Consider the following 18,430-nt stretch of genomic DNA (forward strand, 5'->3'; position numbering starts at 1 on the left):
TAATGCATTAATCTCATCCTTACACACACCCCCCTTCCCAACAACCCACAAACAAAACAAAACCCCAAATATCAACCCCAAAACAATACTTAGATTGGCCTATGTTTGTAATTAGTACAGATAACCAGTAATTGTTATGTTGAAGTATGCAACTGTCAAAGTAAAATTCATTACACTGTAAAAAGCCTGCTCTGGAAAGGTTTAGTCTCCATACTGTATCTCTGCTCTTAGCTCTTTGGAGAGGTAATTTATCAGCACTGCTGTCAACTTCTGCTGGAGACTAGCATTTCCCATTACAAGAGCAGTCAGCTGAGCAACGTCAGTCCAGTCTAAGCGCCTGAGAATAACAACGGCTTCATCGTAGAGTTTCTGCTGCTCAGCAGGAGGCAATTCCAGTAAAATCTGAGGGACTGGCCTGAACTGTCCACTTGTCATCCAGGCACCAAGCAAGCCACCAAATGCTCCTCCTAGGACAGACGGAGAGAGGTGTTACTCCTTACCAGTTGATGTTAAAACCTGAGCTTGTATTCACAGCCTTCACCAGCAATGTTCCCACCTGTATTAGAAATCAATGCAGAGTTGCGTATGTCTACTGAAACTCTGTTCATACCCAATGTTCAAAGCACCAAGAAGGATTTTTAAAGCTTTTTACATCCACAGCAATCACAAAGCAACTGTTTGCACAATCAAAGCTAATAGCTTCAAGCTAGAGAAATCAAAAACAAAACAACACTCCTTAGGGCTCTAGTCTCTTTATGGTAAGCCTTACCACTAAAGAAAACCATGCCCAAGGAAAACACCTGACATTTACTTTATCAGTGCCATTAGACCATAGACTCTTGCCAGAGTTTTCCAGACTGATCCAAGCTTTCAGCTTCTCTACAGCCGCACACTGCAGCCTCCTGCTCCCATAAAGTCCACCCCTCAGAGACCAAACCATCAGCTTTATGTGCTTAGACACATTCACACTTTCATCTGCCAAACCAACAGCCCACCCCAGCTGGCCAAGACCTGCTCTGCTAAGTAGACTGGTTCCAGCTTATCAGGTAACAGCAGAGGGAACCCCTACAGCTGACCTGACTGTGGCTGTTGCTGAGAAACCAGCCCTGCAGTCCTGCACCAATGTTCTTTCAAAGAGCTACCAGCCTGACATGCATCACAGTGCTCTCCAACAGCAGCTCACAGGACTGACACCGCTCGGAGACACAGATACCCTGATGAAGGAAGGTGCCAGAACCCACCCTGCCTCCAAAATTCCCACCCCCAGCAACTGCTCCTAAAAAGTCGTTCATGCACTCACAAGGATGCAGTTTTTCATCCTCTGTAATTTGCAGCTTTTACTCAGTTGGCAATTTTTCCCATGATACCACAGAAATACTTGAAAGCCTACTATGACTAAATTCATCTTCAAGGGACTTTTAAGCGAACATCAATACCTGATTTAGGGTCACTTAATGCAAAAGCCACTAGAAGTATTGATGTCTAAATTCCTTGTCTATCAAGATGAGATTTGTTACATGATTACACTTTGCCCACCCCAAGCAACACATCCACAATCCATTACGCAATCCGTAGAAAGCAGGGTAAGTCCAGTTTCTCCAGTGACTGCTGCAGATGGAAGGTAACTCATCCTCTAATTCTTGATGCAGGGCAGCAATAAGGAGAACCCCTGTTACCTAGTCTCATGTCTGTCCAGGCTTGTAGTGACTGGATAAGGAGGAATGGCTTTAACCTGACAGAGGGGAGATTTAGGTTAGGTATCAGAAAGAAGTTCTTCCCTGTGAGGGTGGTGAAGCCCTGGTGCAGGCTGCCTAGAGAAGCTGTGGCTGCCCCATCCCTGCAAGTGTTCAAGGCCAGGCTGGAGAGGGCTTGGAGCAACCTGGTCCCTTCCAATACGAAGTATTCTAGGATTCCATGGTTCAGTGACTTCAGTGAGAACTCTTAATTCAAGAGATACAGAGGAGAGACAACTCTTTACTAGTACACTCTGGCATCCTGTAGTTTTCCAGCCAAGTTAAAAAAGGAAAGGGACACTGAATAAGGAATTCCAGGGAAAAAAAAAAACAACAAAAAAAAAACCCAACACAAAAAACCCACAAGCTCATCAAGAAGGTGAATAGTTGGCACTTTCCAAATACAGAAATAAGCAATTTTTAATAACATCATTAGGACGATGATCCTCTCCAATGCTAAGGCTGACTAAGATACTTATCCACCCTTGCCTTACACCCGAATTTTCTCTCTTCTGTGCCACCACATAGAATCATAAAATAGTTAGGGTTGGAAAGGACCTTAAGATCATCAAGTTCCAACCCCCCTGCCATGGGCACGGACACCCCACACTAAACCATGTCACCCAAGGCCTCATCCAACCTGGCCTTGAACACTGCCAGGGATGGAGCATTCACAGCCTCTCTGGGCAACCCATTCCAGTGCCTCACCACCCTCTCAGGAAAGAATTTCTTCCTTAGATCCAATCTAAACTTCCCCTGTTTAAGTTTGAACCCATTACCCCTTGTCCTGTCACTACAGTTCCTAATTAATAGTCCATCCCCAGCATCCTTGTAGGCCCCTTTCAGATACGGGAAGGCTGCTATGAGGTCTACATGCAGCCTTCTCTTCTCCAGGCTGAACAGCCCCAACTTTCTCAGCCTGTCTTCATACAAGGGGTGTTCCAGCCCCTGATCATCCTTGTGGCCCTCCTCTGGACTTGTTCCAACAGTTCCATGTCCTTTTTATGTTGAGGACACCAGAACTGCACACAATACTCCAAGTGAGGTCTCACGAGAGCAGAGTAGAGGGGCAGGATCACCTCCTTCGACCTGCTGGTCACATTCCTTTTGATGGAGCCCAGGATACAATTGGCTTTCTGGGCTGCAAGTGCACACTGCCAGCTCATATTCATTTTCTCATCGACCAACACCCCCAAGTCCTTCTCTGCAGGGCTGCTCTGAATCTCTTCTTTGCCCAACCTGTAGCTGTGCCTCGGATTGCTCCGACCCAGGTGCAGGACCTTGCACTTGCATGGTTAAACTTCATAAGGTTGGCATCAGCCCACCTCACAATCATGTCGAGGTCCCTGTGGATGGCACTCCTTCCCTCCAGCGTATCAACCGAACCACACATCTTGGTGTCATCAGCAAACTTGCTGAGAGCACACTCAATCCCACTGTCCCACATACCACCTTGCCCCATGCCCTCACTGCTACCATCATCTCTTGTACTCCTTCACCCCTCTCCACTTCCCCACCTCAGTGCTGGAGCTGAGCCAACACTTACAAGCTCAGAGCCTGATGGTTTGCTCTGTTTGTTCTACACCTTCGACATGGGTGCACAACAGCAGATGCGAACCAGAGCTCTACCTACCAAAATGATTTAACAATTTGTTCAAAGGGCTTCAAAGGTGCCACTGTCTCAACCTTAGACCTCTGGATGGCTTCTATTTTGCTATACAGGAGTCAAAGTCAGCAAGGTCACTACCACACTAGAAGGAAACATACATGCCTTTCTGATGCACACCTTGTTTCTAAAGCGCTGACAAACAAAATGGCATCTTGTTAAAGCCTATCTACATGAAATCTAAACACTGCATGCCCCTTTCCTTCAATCCATACCTACACACAAGCATCCTCGTTTCTTCACTCAGGGAGTTAACCACAATTCTTGTTCCTAAAGCAAAACACACTTACCTACAGCAATTCCAGGTGGACCTCCCATCAGACCCCCAATAAAAGCTGTTGCACCCGCCAGCAGTGCTCCTCGACCAGAGTGCTTGACAGCAGCTTTCATCCCTTTCTCCTGGGAGAGGTGGCAGAACAGCTGCATCACATCATCAACATTGATGGGCATCCTGGCGAGGTAAGATCCTGGAAAAGATACTTCAAATTATCCAGATTGCTGCAACAAGGACTAAACCTTGCTACTAAAGTAATGCTAAGAAAAAGCACAGACACTACGAGTACAGAGGCAAACATTCAAAACATTCAAAGTACATTCAAAACAATAAAACATTAATTTATTTTTCATTTTTGGAAAAACCAAGCCTACTTGCAAACAGCTAATGACTGCTGGAAATGGAAATAAACCCATGTGGAATACAGGAAAATCTGTTTCTATGAGAAATTAGAACACCAAACAAGGGGAAGCATCAGCAATGAGACACAGGATTCAGTCCCTCCCATCAGTGAGCGAGAAAATTATTAGTGTTTGTCCTGCACCTTCTTTAGCATGACCTCGGACCAACGCAACCACCTGAGTGCTGACAAGCATTTGCTGCTTCTTTTTGGCCCAAATTTAGCCAACATCTTGTGCAAAGCTCCTCTGCACCTCTGGAACACGGATGGGACAACAGAAGGTGGAACTGACAACACAACAGCTCTTGATGACAGTAACATCATGTGCTTTCCCCCAGTCAAGTTGACTGACTTCCACAGTTTCCTAAACCAATCTAATTGTAATACAAGTGAAAAGAATTCTCTGTGAGCAGAAACACCTGAAGGTGAAGCATCAGGTCCCTGCAGCGCGCCAGCTGTCCAAGGAAAGCCACCCGCATTGCTCCATCCACCACACTGACAACACTGGCAACCAAAGGGGGTCCCAGACTAATCCATGGTATGAAGCTCAGTTCGGCTCCTTCCTGTTTAACATTCCCATCTCATTACCCTACTTCACCCTTCACAGGGGGATGACTTTCAACAGGGAAAAGCCCTTTTATCCCCCTGGGCTCACTGCCCTACCAACAGAACAATGAACACTCCCAAATGTTCACACAGAAGATACTAGAAGCGGCCCACAGCCTGGCCTACCACTGTGCTGTCCTCGCTGCTCCTCACAACCTTGTCCTGAGTTAACAGAGCAGAGCCTTCAATAAACATCTCCACATTGTGCATGTACATAGAACAAAAAGCACCTACAGGACAAATTCCAAACCCACCAAGAAATGAAGACAGAGGTCTAAGCTGTCATACCAAGAACTAGCTTTACCTTGGCAGACACCACACTGTAGTAACCAAAAATGTGGGTGAGGAGCTCCACACACAACTGTTAGAAAGCACACATGCAACCTGTGTGGATCTTCAAAATGAAACTCCAAGACAACAGCAAATACTTATGGAGGAACCGATGCCCAGGATAAAACCCATGACAATGTCTTCTGTCTCAGCTGTACAGCAACACCTCTACCTGTACTGTAACTTTTTAGAACATCAGCACTACAGCAAAACCAAAAAAGTCCTTGGCAGCTGAAACATACTAAAACTTCACAAACAACAGCTTGCACAAAGATCTAATGATTAAACAGGCCCTAAATTCACTAACTATTTGAACAATAGCTGGAATCAAGATACTCTCACTCACAAAGGAAGGCTGCTTCACTGGTCTTGATACTGTTGGCTTGAGTAGCATTCGTGCTCTAAATCATCAGTTTCTCAAAATCCTACCTTTAGAGTCCAACCCAGGATATTAAAATCTGCAAAGCAGGTGGTCTGATTTGAATCATGACTGGCATGAGCAGCCAGTAGAACTTGGTTTAAATAAACCAGTTGTAGCCATGCTCTGCATGTGCAATCTTCAGTAATTTTGCTGCGGCAGGGTTCATTCCATATAGACACTTGGTGTAGCAGATGTCAGTGGCATCTTTGAAATCAGAACTAAGCCTGAAAATTAAAGACGCTTTCGCTCACTTGCTGCAAAAACATAAACTTCCGCTCATCAAAATTAATCAACATGTTCTGAATGTCTTAAAATTTATTAAAAACTTACGACTAAAATAGGCTGAGCATAAAATGTAATTATAAACTGTCAGCCGGCATATTAAATGTCGGCATTTCAGATATTTTTTTATTTGCCTACAACACGGATTTCGTGTTTACTACTGCTGAAAGGATGGCACGTCCACAATGTAACTAAGGGAAAAGAGAAACCAGAGAAGCACAGAACGGTTTGGGTTGGGAGAGACCTTCCACTAGAGCAGGTTGGTCCAAGCCCAGTCCAGCCCAGTCTTGAACACTGCCAGATATGCGGCAGCCACTGATGAAAAGACAAAGGCGAGTTCACCCGCTCAGAAGGTTTCTTGTGCCTTTCTCGCCGTACCCCAAGGTCGCTCTAAAGCCCGGCGCAGCCCCAAAGACTGGAGCGGCAGCGGACGCGCAGAGCCAGGACCAGGGGCCGGACCTACCCCAGGGCCCCGCGACCCTCCCGCCACCCATTCCCGGGGCAGCCCCGGCACCCACCGGCCTGTGGGCCGCGGCCCATCGGCCCCGCTCCCCACCGCGCCCGCCTGCCGCAGCGGCCTCCTCTGGAACGTTCCCGGCCGCCGCAAACGCAAACCCGGCGACAGCGGGCCGGGATGAAGGGGAGCTTCTCGGGCAGCGCAGGAGACAGCGAGGCCCCAGCGCCGCGGCTCACGGTCCCCTCGGGCTGAGCCGACGTCGATCCCCGCCGCGGCCCTCCAGCCTTTGTGTCCCTGCCGCCCGCTCCTCCCGCCTCCCTACCGCCTACCTCAGCCGGCAGCCGCGTCCGGCCGGAAACGGCTGCCGTGCCGCCGGTGCAGGGAGAGGAGCGAAGTCCCGCCGGGCCCGGCCCGGGACCCCTCTGGCGCTGCCGGGTGCTCCGCGAGGGAGTGCGGGGTCCGCGGCAGCGCGCCCTCACCTCCGCGCCGGGGGCTCGCGCAGAGGGGCGGCAGCAGGTCCCGGGCAGCGGGCCCGGCTCCCTCCGCTGCAGCCGGTCGCCGCAGCGCGCTCGGCAGTGAATACGGGTTTGCTGTCGCCCCTCCCGCCTGCCCTCGCGGCGGCACCGGCAGCCAACCCGGCCCCGGGCCTGGTCCCGAGGCGGGCGCAGGCCGGAGGCCAGGCGCGGTGCAGCCGGTGCCCGGGAACTCGTTTCGCGAGATTGCAGCGCGCCTCGGGGTGCCGCGGCCGCTCCCTGCGCGAACGCGGCCGCTGGGGGGGGGCGTTGCGAAGTGTCACGGTCCTTGCAGGTACGCGGTGCTGCGAGAACGGCTCCCGGTCGCGGGCGAGCTGCTGCGGGAGGAGCAGGAGAGAGACCGCCTGCACTTGGAGCCCTGAGGGCATCCCAGGCCCTAAGCCGGGAGCATCGTCAGAGCACAGCCTGTGCATCTTCTCATCCAGGTGCACTGCAGCCATCGTCGGTACAGTGCAGCGTGCCGGTGTGGTGCAGCACCACATGTAACCGGGCATGCTCTGCACCGAAGCAGCGTTAAGCACCTGTGTCACGTACGTGTCTTGAAATGCCACGATGATTCCAGTGCCCACCAGTACAGTCCTTGGAAAGTCACTGCCTGATGCTAGAAATGCTGCCGTCTGCCAAGAACGGGTTATTACGGTGGGGGTTGGTTTTGTCAGCTAAGCCTTTGTTACGATTTCACTTCTGGCTCAAGGTAAACCGTCTCCCCTCAGGTCCTTGTTGAGAAGATGTAACTGCAGGATGAGGAGAAGGAGGAGGAATAACAATTTCTGTGGCTGCACTGGGGACTTCTGAACCTCCCCATGCTTTCTGTGATCCCATAAAACAACTCTCTGTGTAACAACTCAGAATGCTCCAGGTCTACTGATGCTCTTGAGTCTTATGTCTTGGATGTAAAAAGCAAATGCAACTCCTAAACTGAGCAGAGAACCACAATGCCATGTACTTTTTAAAAAGTAACCCCCCACATTCCAGCTGCAAGCAGCTTTCCAAGGAGCAAAATTAAAAGCCATGAATCTGCCAACATCAAAGGAGGGAATTTTTATCACTCTGTCCCAAACTGAATTATTACTTCAATACTGTGATTAAAATAAACACAGGTTATTAGGGCTACATCAGCAGTTAGTTGTTAGGTCTATATTTGGTCTTTCTGCTTAAGCGAGCCCAGAGGAGGCCACAAAGATGCTCCAAGGGCTGAAGCCCCTCTGCTATGGAGACAAGCTTAGAGAGCTGGGCTTGTTCATCCTGGAGAACAGAAGCCTCTGGGGAGACCTTAGAGCAGATTCCTGTCCCTAAAGGGGCTGAGAAGAAACCTGGAGAGGGTCTTCTGACAGGGGCCTCTGGTGACAGTACAAGGGGGAATAGCTTTAAGCTGGCAGAGGGGAGATTGAGATGAGCTCTTAGGAAGAAGCTCTTCCCTGTGAGGGTGCTGAGGCCCTGGGACAGGTTGCCCGGAGAAGCTGTGGCTGCCCCATCACTGACATGTTCAAGGCCAGGTTGGATGGGCCTTGAAGCAACCTGCTCTAGTGGAAGGTGCCCCTGCCCATGTCAGAGGATTGAAATTAGATGAGCTGTAAGGTCCATTCCAACCCAAACTGTTCTTGGATTCTATTTTTTTCTATGGTGGAATTTAGTAAAATGCAAGTGAACAGTGCAGAGTGCATTCTTTAAGGATTTACATGCTGCTGTAAATCACACTACTCCCTTAGGGAAATTCTGACTCTGCTGAAGTCTTTGCACCTAATCTGGTTATTGCAATCAGCTGGATGAAGATTTGATTCTGTATGCAGTTACCAGCCAGCATTTTTTCTAAATATAGGAATAAAAAAAATAATTAAAAAACCTGTTTCACATCCCAAATCTTCAAGTCATCTGTCAGAAGCAAGCTTCGGAAATCAACAACAGCAACAGTGCCCTGGCATCCTGGTTTGGCAAGCCGCCTGGCAGATTTCTGTCAATTCCTTCCCTAACCTGCAGCAGGACCCAAAATAACCACATCCCCATTCAGCATTTCCTCAGCACGCCGGGCTTGCTGCATGTTTCCACAGCTTTTGACATACTACAAGAGAGTCCAAGAATTATTTCTGCTGGGGATGGGCTGTTGCTACCAACACCATGATTCATTGCTTCTTACAGGGTCTTGAGAAAATGCCCATCAGAAGCAGGCTTGGTCTGGAGGAACTGTCCAGAAATACCTGGTGCAGTTCTCTGAAATTCCTATTACCTTCAGAAGAAACCATGACAGATTTCTTTTTAACAAGAGGCCCTTAATCTTGTCGAACACTAAAAAGGCGTTTCTCTAAATTTGCTTCTGTGCTAGAGACTCCCAGAGAAAACATGAGGATTAGGCAACTGTATGTGACAGGCTTAGCTTCACCCTTTCACCTAGTTGCACTTCTCTGTTACTCCCTCCCCCCCGATCTTTAATTTTCTTATAATGGCAGGGGAAAACTTTCAAAAGAAAGAAATGTTGTGTGTTCCTCAGAACAGTGGGAGTGGTCCACAGAGAGAAAAGGGATGTAACAAAGCAGGCTTCTCATCATATCCAAGTTAAGGAGGGTAAGAGATTTTTTATCTCCTTAGAAGTCTTGGAAACCCTGCGCTGCTGTGAAGAAAAACAGCTTTGCTTATCGCTGTCTAATCTCTAGGGCTTTAGACTACCTCCATCTCTCCCCTAATGCTACACTACCCTGGTATGCTTTCCCAGGGTCACAGCAGTCATTGCTTCTATTCTGGAGGTCTACCACTTCTGCTTCATATTATATTTCTAATTTGAACCTTCCCTTCTTGACAACACTACAGTTTTATGCCTTCTGAGTTAGTTGCTTGTGTTTTACTCTGGATTGCCAAGAAAATGGTGAGCTTCCCAAGATCAAACAAGGCACAACCTGTATCAGAAGAGAAAATTAATATAAAATATTGTAGCATTTTATATTAAACTGAGCCACTTAGGGGAATTTTGCAGGTGCAGAATGGCTGTTTAAAAGGAATGAAGAAAGGCAACATTTCTAAACCCAAGGACATAACTCCAGTTTTCACCTATTAACTCATCACATCTGTGCAGGTGTAAATAATATAATAAAAATGACCAAATCACTACAGGAAGGCACAATAGCAGGAGATCCACCATAAGCAAAGCATATGCTTGATGGCAAATCTTTTCCCCATTTCCTACATTAGATATTCATCAGGGTCTGACTTCTAATTGAATGCAAATAAAGAATATAACAGGGTTTTGCATATGAAGTGAAGATATAGAACATCTGTCTCTCACAGCCTTTCAGTGTGCCTTATGTGACATTAAGCAGAGAAGAGGTTTGCCTTATCAGCTTGTAGGAAACAGTGAATTTGGAGAATGGTGTGACTAAACTAAATCACTCCACTGTTGTTGTAGAAGGTGCTTCTTTGATCCACTTGCACACTCCTAGGTAATAAAATGCCAAGTTAGGTAAAATCAGTTTCAATGCCAAAAAGATGGACTACTGGTGCAGAAGGTCACAAAACACTATGAATTGCCTTATATCATCTCAGTCTTGAAAGATGATACAGAATATAGGCTGGCACTTTGGAATAAAGCAGACATTGCTAGCTAGCATTATTCAAGCAAGCTGTTAGAGATACAACCTCAACTGCAGACTGTGTACATGTCTTCTGCTCTTTTAGACTTTCATTACAGTAGTTCTTTATGCTGGGTTTTTTTCATTTTCTCAGCAGCCTAATTCAGTAATTGTGGTTAATGTTACAGAGTAGCCATTTTTGTGACCTTTTCAGAAAAAAAGCCACAGCAAATCTGAAAAGTCAGTGTCCTGAAACTAGTGTACATGTTTGTATGTCATAGTATGTATGAACACCAAAGTGGAAATAAAATCCTGGTTAAAAAATGGCTACACATCATACCTGCAAGGTTTACAGACAGCAGCTAAAAAACAGAGACATCTACAGTTACTTCCCCCACTCAGCACTCTTTTGCAGAAGGCATCTAGGAAAAGTCAAGGGTCCTGGGCTGACTTAACTTCCGACCTTACATCAACTTCACAGGTGCTGAATGACAGCCTAGCTTTTATAAAGCTGTTAGACTAAGTTTCCTGTTCTTCTGGGAACACAATTCTGTCTATCCCTCTTGGAGTGGAGTTCTGATACTGTGGCAGCCAAGAGGATCGCTCCCAGTCAGCCAGGTAGTAAGGTGGAAGGGAAGAGACCACCTCATACAGTTTGCATGAACTGATTTTCTTCTCTCATGTGATAGGTTGAGGCAAGAAGATGGAGAGGTGAATTTGAGTCACTCTACAATGACAGACCAGACTCAAAGCTTCCAGAAGTCACTGCAAATACTCAAATGTGTTACAGTGGGATTTTCAGACTTACACAGGTTAGTATGTTATATTTTAATACTGCCTCCTGGACCACCTCTCTGATTCACATGCCTTCACAAGGGTGTCACCGTTTGGGAATGAACACGGCCTATGTGGCTACAACAGGGTACTCTAAGGAGCTACTGCTAAGCTAAATGTAGAGCAGGGCAGTGTTTAAACCATATTTATGTTTGTCCTATAATGTGATCTGGACTATGGAAACAAAAAGCCCAGAAACTGCAAACTACAAAGAAGCCCTTTGCTGGCTTTCTACAGACTTCAGTTTGGGAACCATTGCCTTAAAACTGTCATAGATGACTGTCTCAGGAGTAATACATAATAATAATACAGTAATACAGGCATAATTTATAAAGAACAGCTAATGCGAGAGGACTTTACGTACAACAGCAGGCATCTAGACAATCACAAGAGGCAAGTGCCACTGATTCAGCAGTTATCTGAATGCTACAAACGGAAAGAGCTGGGCAGCCCTTTCTCTATGGTAAGTTGCAGGGGCTGTTTCATTCTGCCCTAAGTAGACAGGCACTAAGTCCTCAAAAGCCTGTTGAAGACTTAACAGCAGGTTGTGCCAGTCTATGCCACAAAAGAATAAAAGGCTGAGATTTTGCTAGAATTAAACGACTGTCCTTAATTTCTGTCAAACAGTAAATGTGTTCCTTTGCTAGTATTTGAAACTTGTAAAATGTTGTTAGGGTACACATCCACAGCCAGCATTATTACTCTTTTTTTTCAGCCTACGTTCCCATCCTGCCTCATAGAAAAATCCAAGAGGGACGAAAGATAACACTGGGTCCAAACCTTGAGAACAGACCCCCATTGCAAACTCCACTGAAGAAATTTTCTTCAGAAAGGTCACAGGCCTCATGCTTTAGTTGTGGTCTATTCCTTTGCCATCAGGTTCAGAGAAAGTGATCTTTGAGAGCAAAGTGATTTATTTCAAGTAAGCTCTCACGACAACTACAGAAACCTCCAGGATTACAGTGCACAAACAATGGGAGAAAAGCGGCTTCGAATAATACATCCACACAATGGCGTTGCCATTATGGTAGCAATGCAAAATATGGACAGGGATTGAAATGAAACTGGTGATATCCGTATGCTTTGGAAGGCTCATGTGTGCTGAATTTGGCAGCATGAATGTTCATATTGCTTGTTGCTCCACCCCTTGAACAATGAGGCTAAACCCCATATGTGCAGGAGTTGGTAGAGCACAAGCAGTTTTGCTAATCGTGCTGCATGCAAAAGCAAAAGGACAAAGGAAACTAGTAATGCTTAGACTAGCATTGGGAAAATAATTAAACATGAATTGTATGTGGATTTGAAATGAATGTTCTTGGAGACAATTGTTCTGTTTCAGTTGTGCTGCTTCCCCCCTAAGTTTCACAAAGTAATTTGCATGTCATTTAAATAAATACCATAAATTATTACAGATTTTTTTTTTGTTTACATAAACCAAAATGCTCATTTCCATTACTGTTTGGATTACCTGGTGAGTGAAACGCAGAGGCCTGAGAGGAAACTTCTCTCCCCAAAATATTACAATATTACAGACTGAGCCAGAAAGCAGGTCCCCGAAAGGAAATCAAATGAATGAAACACAGAAATCCAGAAAAAGAGAATGCAAGATAGCCTAAGAAGACATGAAGTTGCACGCTCCTCTGCAGGATCATACAGGGCCTGTTGGCCGCTGCAAACTAAACACAGGTATCGTCACCTGGAAAGCCTAGTGCCCTACCATCTGCAGAAAGAGGAATTTATTATCTAGCATAAACTTTGATGTTCTAGCTGTAAGACACTAAATATCCTTTCAGCTTCTGACCTATGGTGACTGATTGCAGGTTTTCTCCACAATGCTCGTATTTACATCTGGTTGCTCTTTCCAGTCAAAAAGGGAACCCAACAAATATCCCCCTCTCTCCTCACACAACCCGGGGCTGCTTTTCCCTGTGGTCTGTTACTAGATGTGTCCAACATTACAGATTGCAAACCAGATGAACTCGTTAAACGGATGTCCTGTAGTTGCAATTTCTATGGCTGTTTTTCATTTTATAAACTGAGGGATTCAACCTGCTCCCCATCTCAGATATGAAGGCATTTACTTTCCTAAACTTCGCTTAGTGGAGTCCTAAGTTTTCCTTCATCCCAAAGTTAAATTGTCTGGGTCTAACTTCATGATTTCCAGATATCACTAGGGTGTGCTGTAGATCATGAAATTGCAGTAAAACACAGTTAGCAGGGAAAAATCTAGCTGCTATACTAAGCATTTTAAATTAATTACAAACCTAGAAGCAGCCCAACGCTGACTCAGATTCCTTTCAGAGCAACACAGACACTCAAGAGTAACAGAACACCTTAACAATTTAAAACATTTTTGTTACACAGGCTCGGGAAACAGAGTGTGGTACACAACAGAAAACTAACTGGCGTCACGCAGATAATCACATGCCTAGATGGCATATAGGTAACTAAAATTCAGGCATGTGGACTGGTGGGAATCGATAAAAATGGGACTCAAACCAATCCATAACAAGCCAGGAAACAAGCAATAAGGAATTCTTTGTGGAAAACCTTCCTTGGAAAAAAAAAAACAAAACTACAGGACTATGTAAGTCCTTGCTGCTTACAAGGTTGAGGCCTGGGGATGCAGTCAGAGGCTGAATAATAATTATTTATACCACTTAATGCATATAAACAATGGTGCTGAAATTCCCAATGAGGATACCAGGAGAACCAAACCAAATTCATCACAGGAGACTGCACCAGCCAAGTATCAGCTCTTAGCACTTAGTGACAAGGAAAGTGGCAGCTCCCAGCTCTGAGCTTCCATCCCCTGCAGGAGGTAGGAACCCTTGCAACACCCTACATACACCCAACTGCTGCTCAGCACTTGGAAGGAAGTATCTTCCCACTCTTGCACCTATAACCTTCAGCCTGTCAGGCTACCTGACAGGTACCCTGTCCTCCAGTGCCTGTCAGCTCCCAGTATAGTCATGGAGTGGTGGTAGGATAGTGAACCCAGTACACTAAGGATGCTGAATCAAAAGAGATTTAAAAACAAGCTTAACTTTAAGCATATATTTACACTAATAACCACAGACTCAAATGCAAATTTGAAAAGAAGCACCTATTTAAACACAAACAAAAGCTTAAATGGTTTACTGCCTGAGGCCCCAGCTGTCAAGGCATATCCTGTATGCCACAGTGGTAACAGCAAACAGAATTATCAAGTGATGCTTCAGCAGGCTGTACGAACAGTTTGGTAATCTTACACCATGAACCGCATATTCATTATAACAACAATTTGTATTACTATTTGTAGCATCTAGGGAACCCCAATCAGGGCTCTATTGTGTTTCAGACTGTACAAGCACAGAAAAATAAGATGGCTTTTATAATGAGTACATCACAAGCCCCACTACCATAATTAACATTGATTAGAATCAATGCAAACAGCATGGGAAGACAAAGATTGAGCCAGTTTGGGAGCTGAGGTACTCTCTCACCCTTTAAGGTGGAGCCTCTGGCTCCCAACTGCAGAACAGAGGAGAGGTTGTTTTGGTGGGGAAGGCTGTGGTCTTCGCTGCTACCAGTTAGCAGCTCCCATGAACATCCCATCCTGTTCCGGAACACGGGATTCCAAGAGGCATCTTTATCGCTTACTAATCTAGTCCCTATCACAAGCAACTACATCACACAACCCTGCTCATAAAATTTTGAAGAACCATTAGAAATCAGTTAAGAGTGCTTTTTCTTCCTACTCAGGGCATAAGTCTATGTAAATGTTACCTAGTTTGGCTAAACAGTTGGACTATACTGTATATCCTTCTGCTTCAAACTAAATTCAAACTAAATACAAAAGAAAAACTGCTATTTACTGTCACAAGTCAGTATTAGCCTGAAATGGAATGGCTAGAATTGACCTAAACTGAGAATCAGTCAGACTTTCAGAGTATTTAGATCCACTGAAGTCAAAACACCAGCACCAGACCTGCTCCCTCATGCCTGAACCGAGTATTTCCCCTCCTTCCCAAACCCCTCTGCCCAGCATTTGTTACTTTCCGTCAATACCATTGTGAAGCTCTATGATCAATCAACATAAATTCTGATCAAAAAGGACTGTTGGCAACCTCTGATCTACTTAATTTATTAAAAAAACACCCCAAAAAAGCCAGATCCACTTTAATGAAACATCAAAAGAGTGACCTTAATGGACATGGGACGTGGAGCTGCATGTAATAAACTTCCTCCAATATACAGCCCTTGCTAGACCTGTAATTACCATATGCATCATCTCATTCCAGACCCATGGCATTTTCCCAGGTTTGGCTTGGATACTAAAGCAGTTTTTTCCTTTCCAAGTGTAGGAAAGTGTGTTGACAGCTTTGTAATGCCAGTAAAAAGATAACGTTTTGGAATGGATAGTGTGAAATCCTAGGGTTGAATATTTTGATTGTGTTAATGAAATTACCTTCATTAACCAAATGAGATTTGAGACCCGAAACTTCCCTATGAACCATCCTCTCCCCAAAATGTTTCTGCCGATTTTGATTACATGACCTTATGAAATGCAGTGACCTTGAATTTCACTTTTATACTCAGTACCATGGGAAATATATCCACAGAAAATACATTCACACTAGACACTTTGTTCAGTTCTCCATGCCATCACTTGTGCTGTAACCTAACCTGCCATCTGGTCTATCTTCAGACTTGCTGCATGTCTCAAGAATTCTCACATGCATGAAACTGAACATGCATGTAAATATTAACAGGATCATATTGTAGCCACAATTTCAGATGCAATGGGGATATGCTTACATGTTCAGCTGTAGTTAGGTTCCAGTGTTTTGCTACTCTTTGCCATTCTGGTAAAGGATACTTCCTACAATTTCACTCACAGGGAAATGAAAGATAATTCTATAAAGCCTAAAAATAAACTTGGATCTGCTAAAAAATTCATCATTTCACTCCCAGGCTTCCACCAGCTGGGCTTGTCTGCTTTAGCTTTGCCACCCCTGAGACCTACAAGCATGACTTACAAAGATGAGCAAGTTTACACGAGAATGATGAAGAGATCCATTTTTTTAATCTTTACTTTGCCAAAATACTGTCGGGGGCACCTATTACTGGAAGACTTTTTTTTTTTTTTTTGGCAGTTTCTCACTTTTAATACTATACTTATGTTATTTGCAGATTTGGAGAGGTAATGTCCAAATACATGTGCTTCTCTACATTTATTTCTTTCAGGTTTGCTCATTACTTTCGTTAAACTATTTAATTCTCAAGGATCTACTGGGGATACAGTGAAGACCCCCTGAACACCAGTTAAGAATAAACCTGTAATAAGAATAAATTACACATGCCTATCAATTGCTACAAGTCCTGCAAGGAGGGAGACCTTTCTCCATAAACATCTGCTGCAGAATTAAATCTGAGACATTAATAAAAGCCTTCCCCACCCAAATCAAACAATGGAAGTATAACAGTTACCCGAACAGTTAAAAGAATAAACCTTTTAAATAAATAAATTTGCACTTCACCAATTTATGTCACTGTGGTACTTAAGGCAAAACCTTTTAAAGGAATAGATTTACTGTGCATACAGATCTCCACTGGGTATGTGTAATTATGCAAAGGAAAGGCATTACTTTTAAACTGGGTGAATGGCTGATACTTTTTGATTTACAGCTAGCAACAGAAAAATGGTAATGGCATGAAATAAGCATTTGCAAAACCGTTTTGGCAGATGGAAAATGTTTGATTTACCTAGGGCATCCATCAGGTTCTATATTTTAGATCAAAGTAGATAAATGGAAAGGCAAATGGATATTTGGGGATAAGAAAAAGAAATTACTGCTTTTCTGTCAGCCCTGCAAGTAAGTTAAATGTTTGGAAGGGAAAAAAAGCCCAAGGTTTTTTGGACGGAAGGAAGTCACAATTGATCACTGCTCTGGCAACTACAGCTTTTTATATTTACCTGGAAAGGTGAGTATTGCATGGAAGTAGTTGTAACTTTCTTATTCTGGGCCTGATTTTGAGACATGATTTGAAGGAAGCTGGCAAAGCCCAACACTTCCACCTGACACTGGAAATGGATAAGGCGCACCATGGGTCATATTTTCCTCTCGACTCCAAGCTGTTCACTCTCTTTCCCTCTCCTCTTCTATCTTGAATTCACATTGAAGAAAATACGTTCCAGTCAAGACCTCCTTCCCCTCAATTCTAACCCCACTGTCTTTTCAGATCCTTTTGAGACCTGTGTAATAGGAAAGCCCAATGAACGTAAGGGTAAGGCTTATTGGACTGTTATCTGTGACAAGTGACACTGAAGAACCAAAAATCAGCTTCTTTCTAGGGCACTATTCTTTCTAGAGGTTGCCACTGAAAAGCATGATTTCTGAGCAGTCCACAATGCTGTTCTGAACTTCTCCTATGCTGAAATGCATCACAGGGAGCTGCATAGTGTATGCCTTGTGTCCAACCCTTAAAGCATCACTAGACCTGTGGTACATGTGTTGCACAGATGGTCTAAACATGCACAGTTAATCAGAAATGGTTGTTGTGCTTGTGAAAATCCCACAAAAGCACATGCATAAGACCCCACCAGGTTCACTGTGAGTGTGCAAGTGCTGTGCAGTGGGCATTTCCAGCAAGTGTCAGATTTGCTATATAGGCATGGCAGGAATTATTTCAGCTCACGTGATGATGAAAAAGCTGGGATTACAAGACGTACAGAAATCCTGACAAAAATATACAATCCTTGAACATGACCTCTCAACAAAATGGCTGGGGAAGAACACGACTGGAGAAATTCAGCGTATGTCCTTCTGCCCGGTCCATCAGGAAACAACACAGAGAACGGTATGGCCTTCCCAGCTCTCTCCACATCATTATGAATATGAGCAGCAAATCCATCAGCTACTTCTGCATCTATTTATCCTATGGAAGGGTTACCCAACTCTTAGTAGGCCAAAGACCAATCAAAACTCACATATTTTGCCCAAACAGGTAAAAAAGCCAGCAGGACTTATGATTGTACATTTTGTACATTTGTCCTGGGTTCAGCAGTAGCAGTTCATTTTTTCTCCTTCTTAGTAGCTGTTGCAGCACTGTGTTTTTGACTTTCAGCCTGGGAACAAAGCTGATAACAGCGATGTTTAGACTGACCAAGGACTTTGTGAGTCTCATGCTCTGCCAGGGAGGAGGAGGGGCCGGGAGGAAGCGGGGACAGGACACCTGACCCAAACTAGCCAAAGAGGTATTCCATACCACAGCACGTCATGCCAGGGGATGTAACTGGGAGCTACCCGGAAGGGCACGTCCTCTTTTCGGTCGGGCTCTCTTTTCCGGCGGGC

General features: G+C 44.9%; 1 protein-coding gene across 1 annotated transcript; it reads right to left on the minus strand.

The window, feature by feature from the left end:
- Positions 1 to 201: 201 nt before the first annotated feature.
- Positions 202 to 3,849, minus strand: LOC308231552 (protein C19orf12; the record flags this gene model as incomplete). Its single annotated transcript, XM_080637128.1, has 2 exons — positions 202 to 467; positions 3,690 to 3,849. The coding sequence occupies 2 exons, from the start codon at positions 3,847 to 3,849 to the stop codon at positions 202 to 204; spliced, it is 426 nt and encodes a 141-aa protein (XP_080493254.1).
- Positions 3,850 to 18,430: the final 14,581 nt, after the last annotated feature.

Source organism: Psittacula echo (genome assembly GCF_963264785.1).
Source record: "Psittacula echo genome assembly, chromosome: Z".
Lineage (NCBI taxonomy): Eukaryota > Metazoa > Chordata > Aves > Psittaciformes > Psittacidae > Psittacula > Psittacula echo.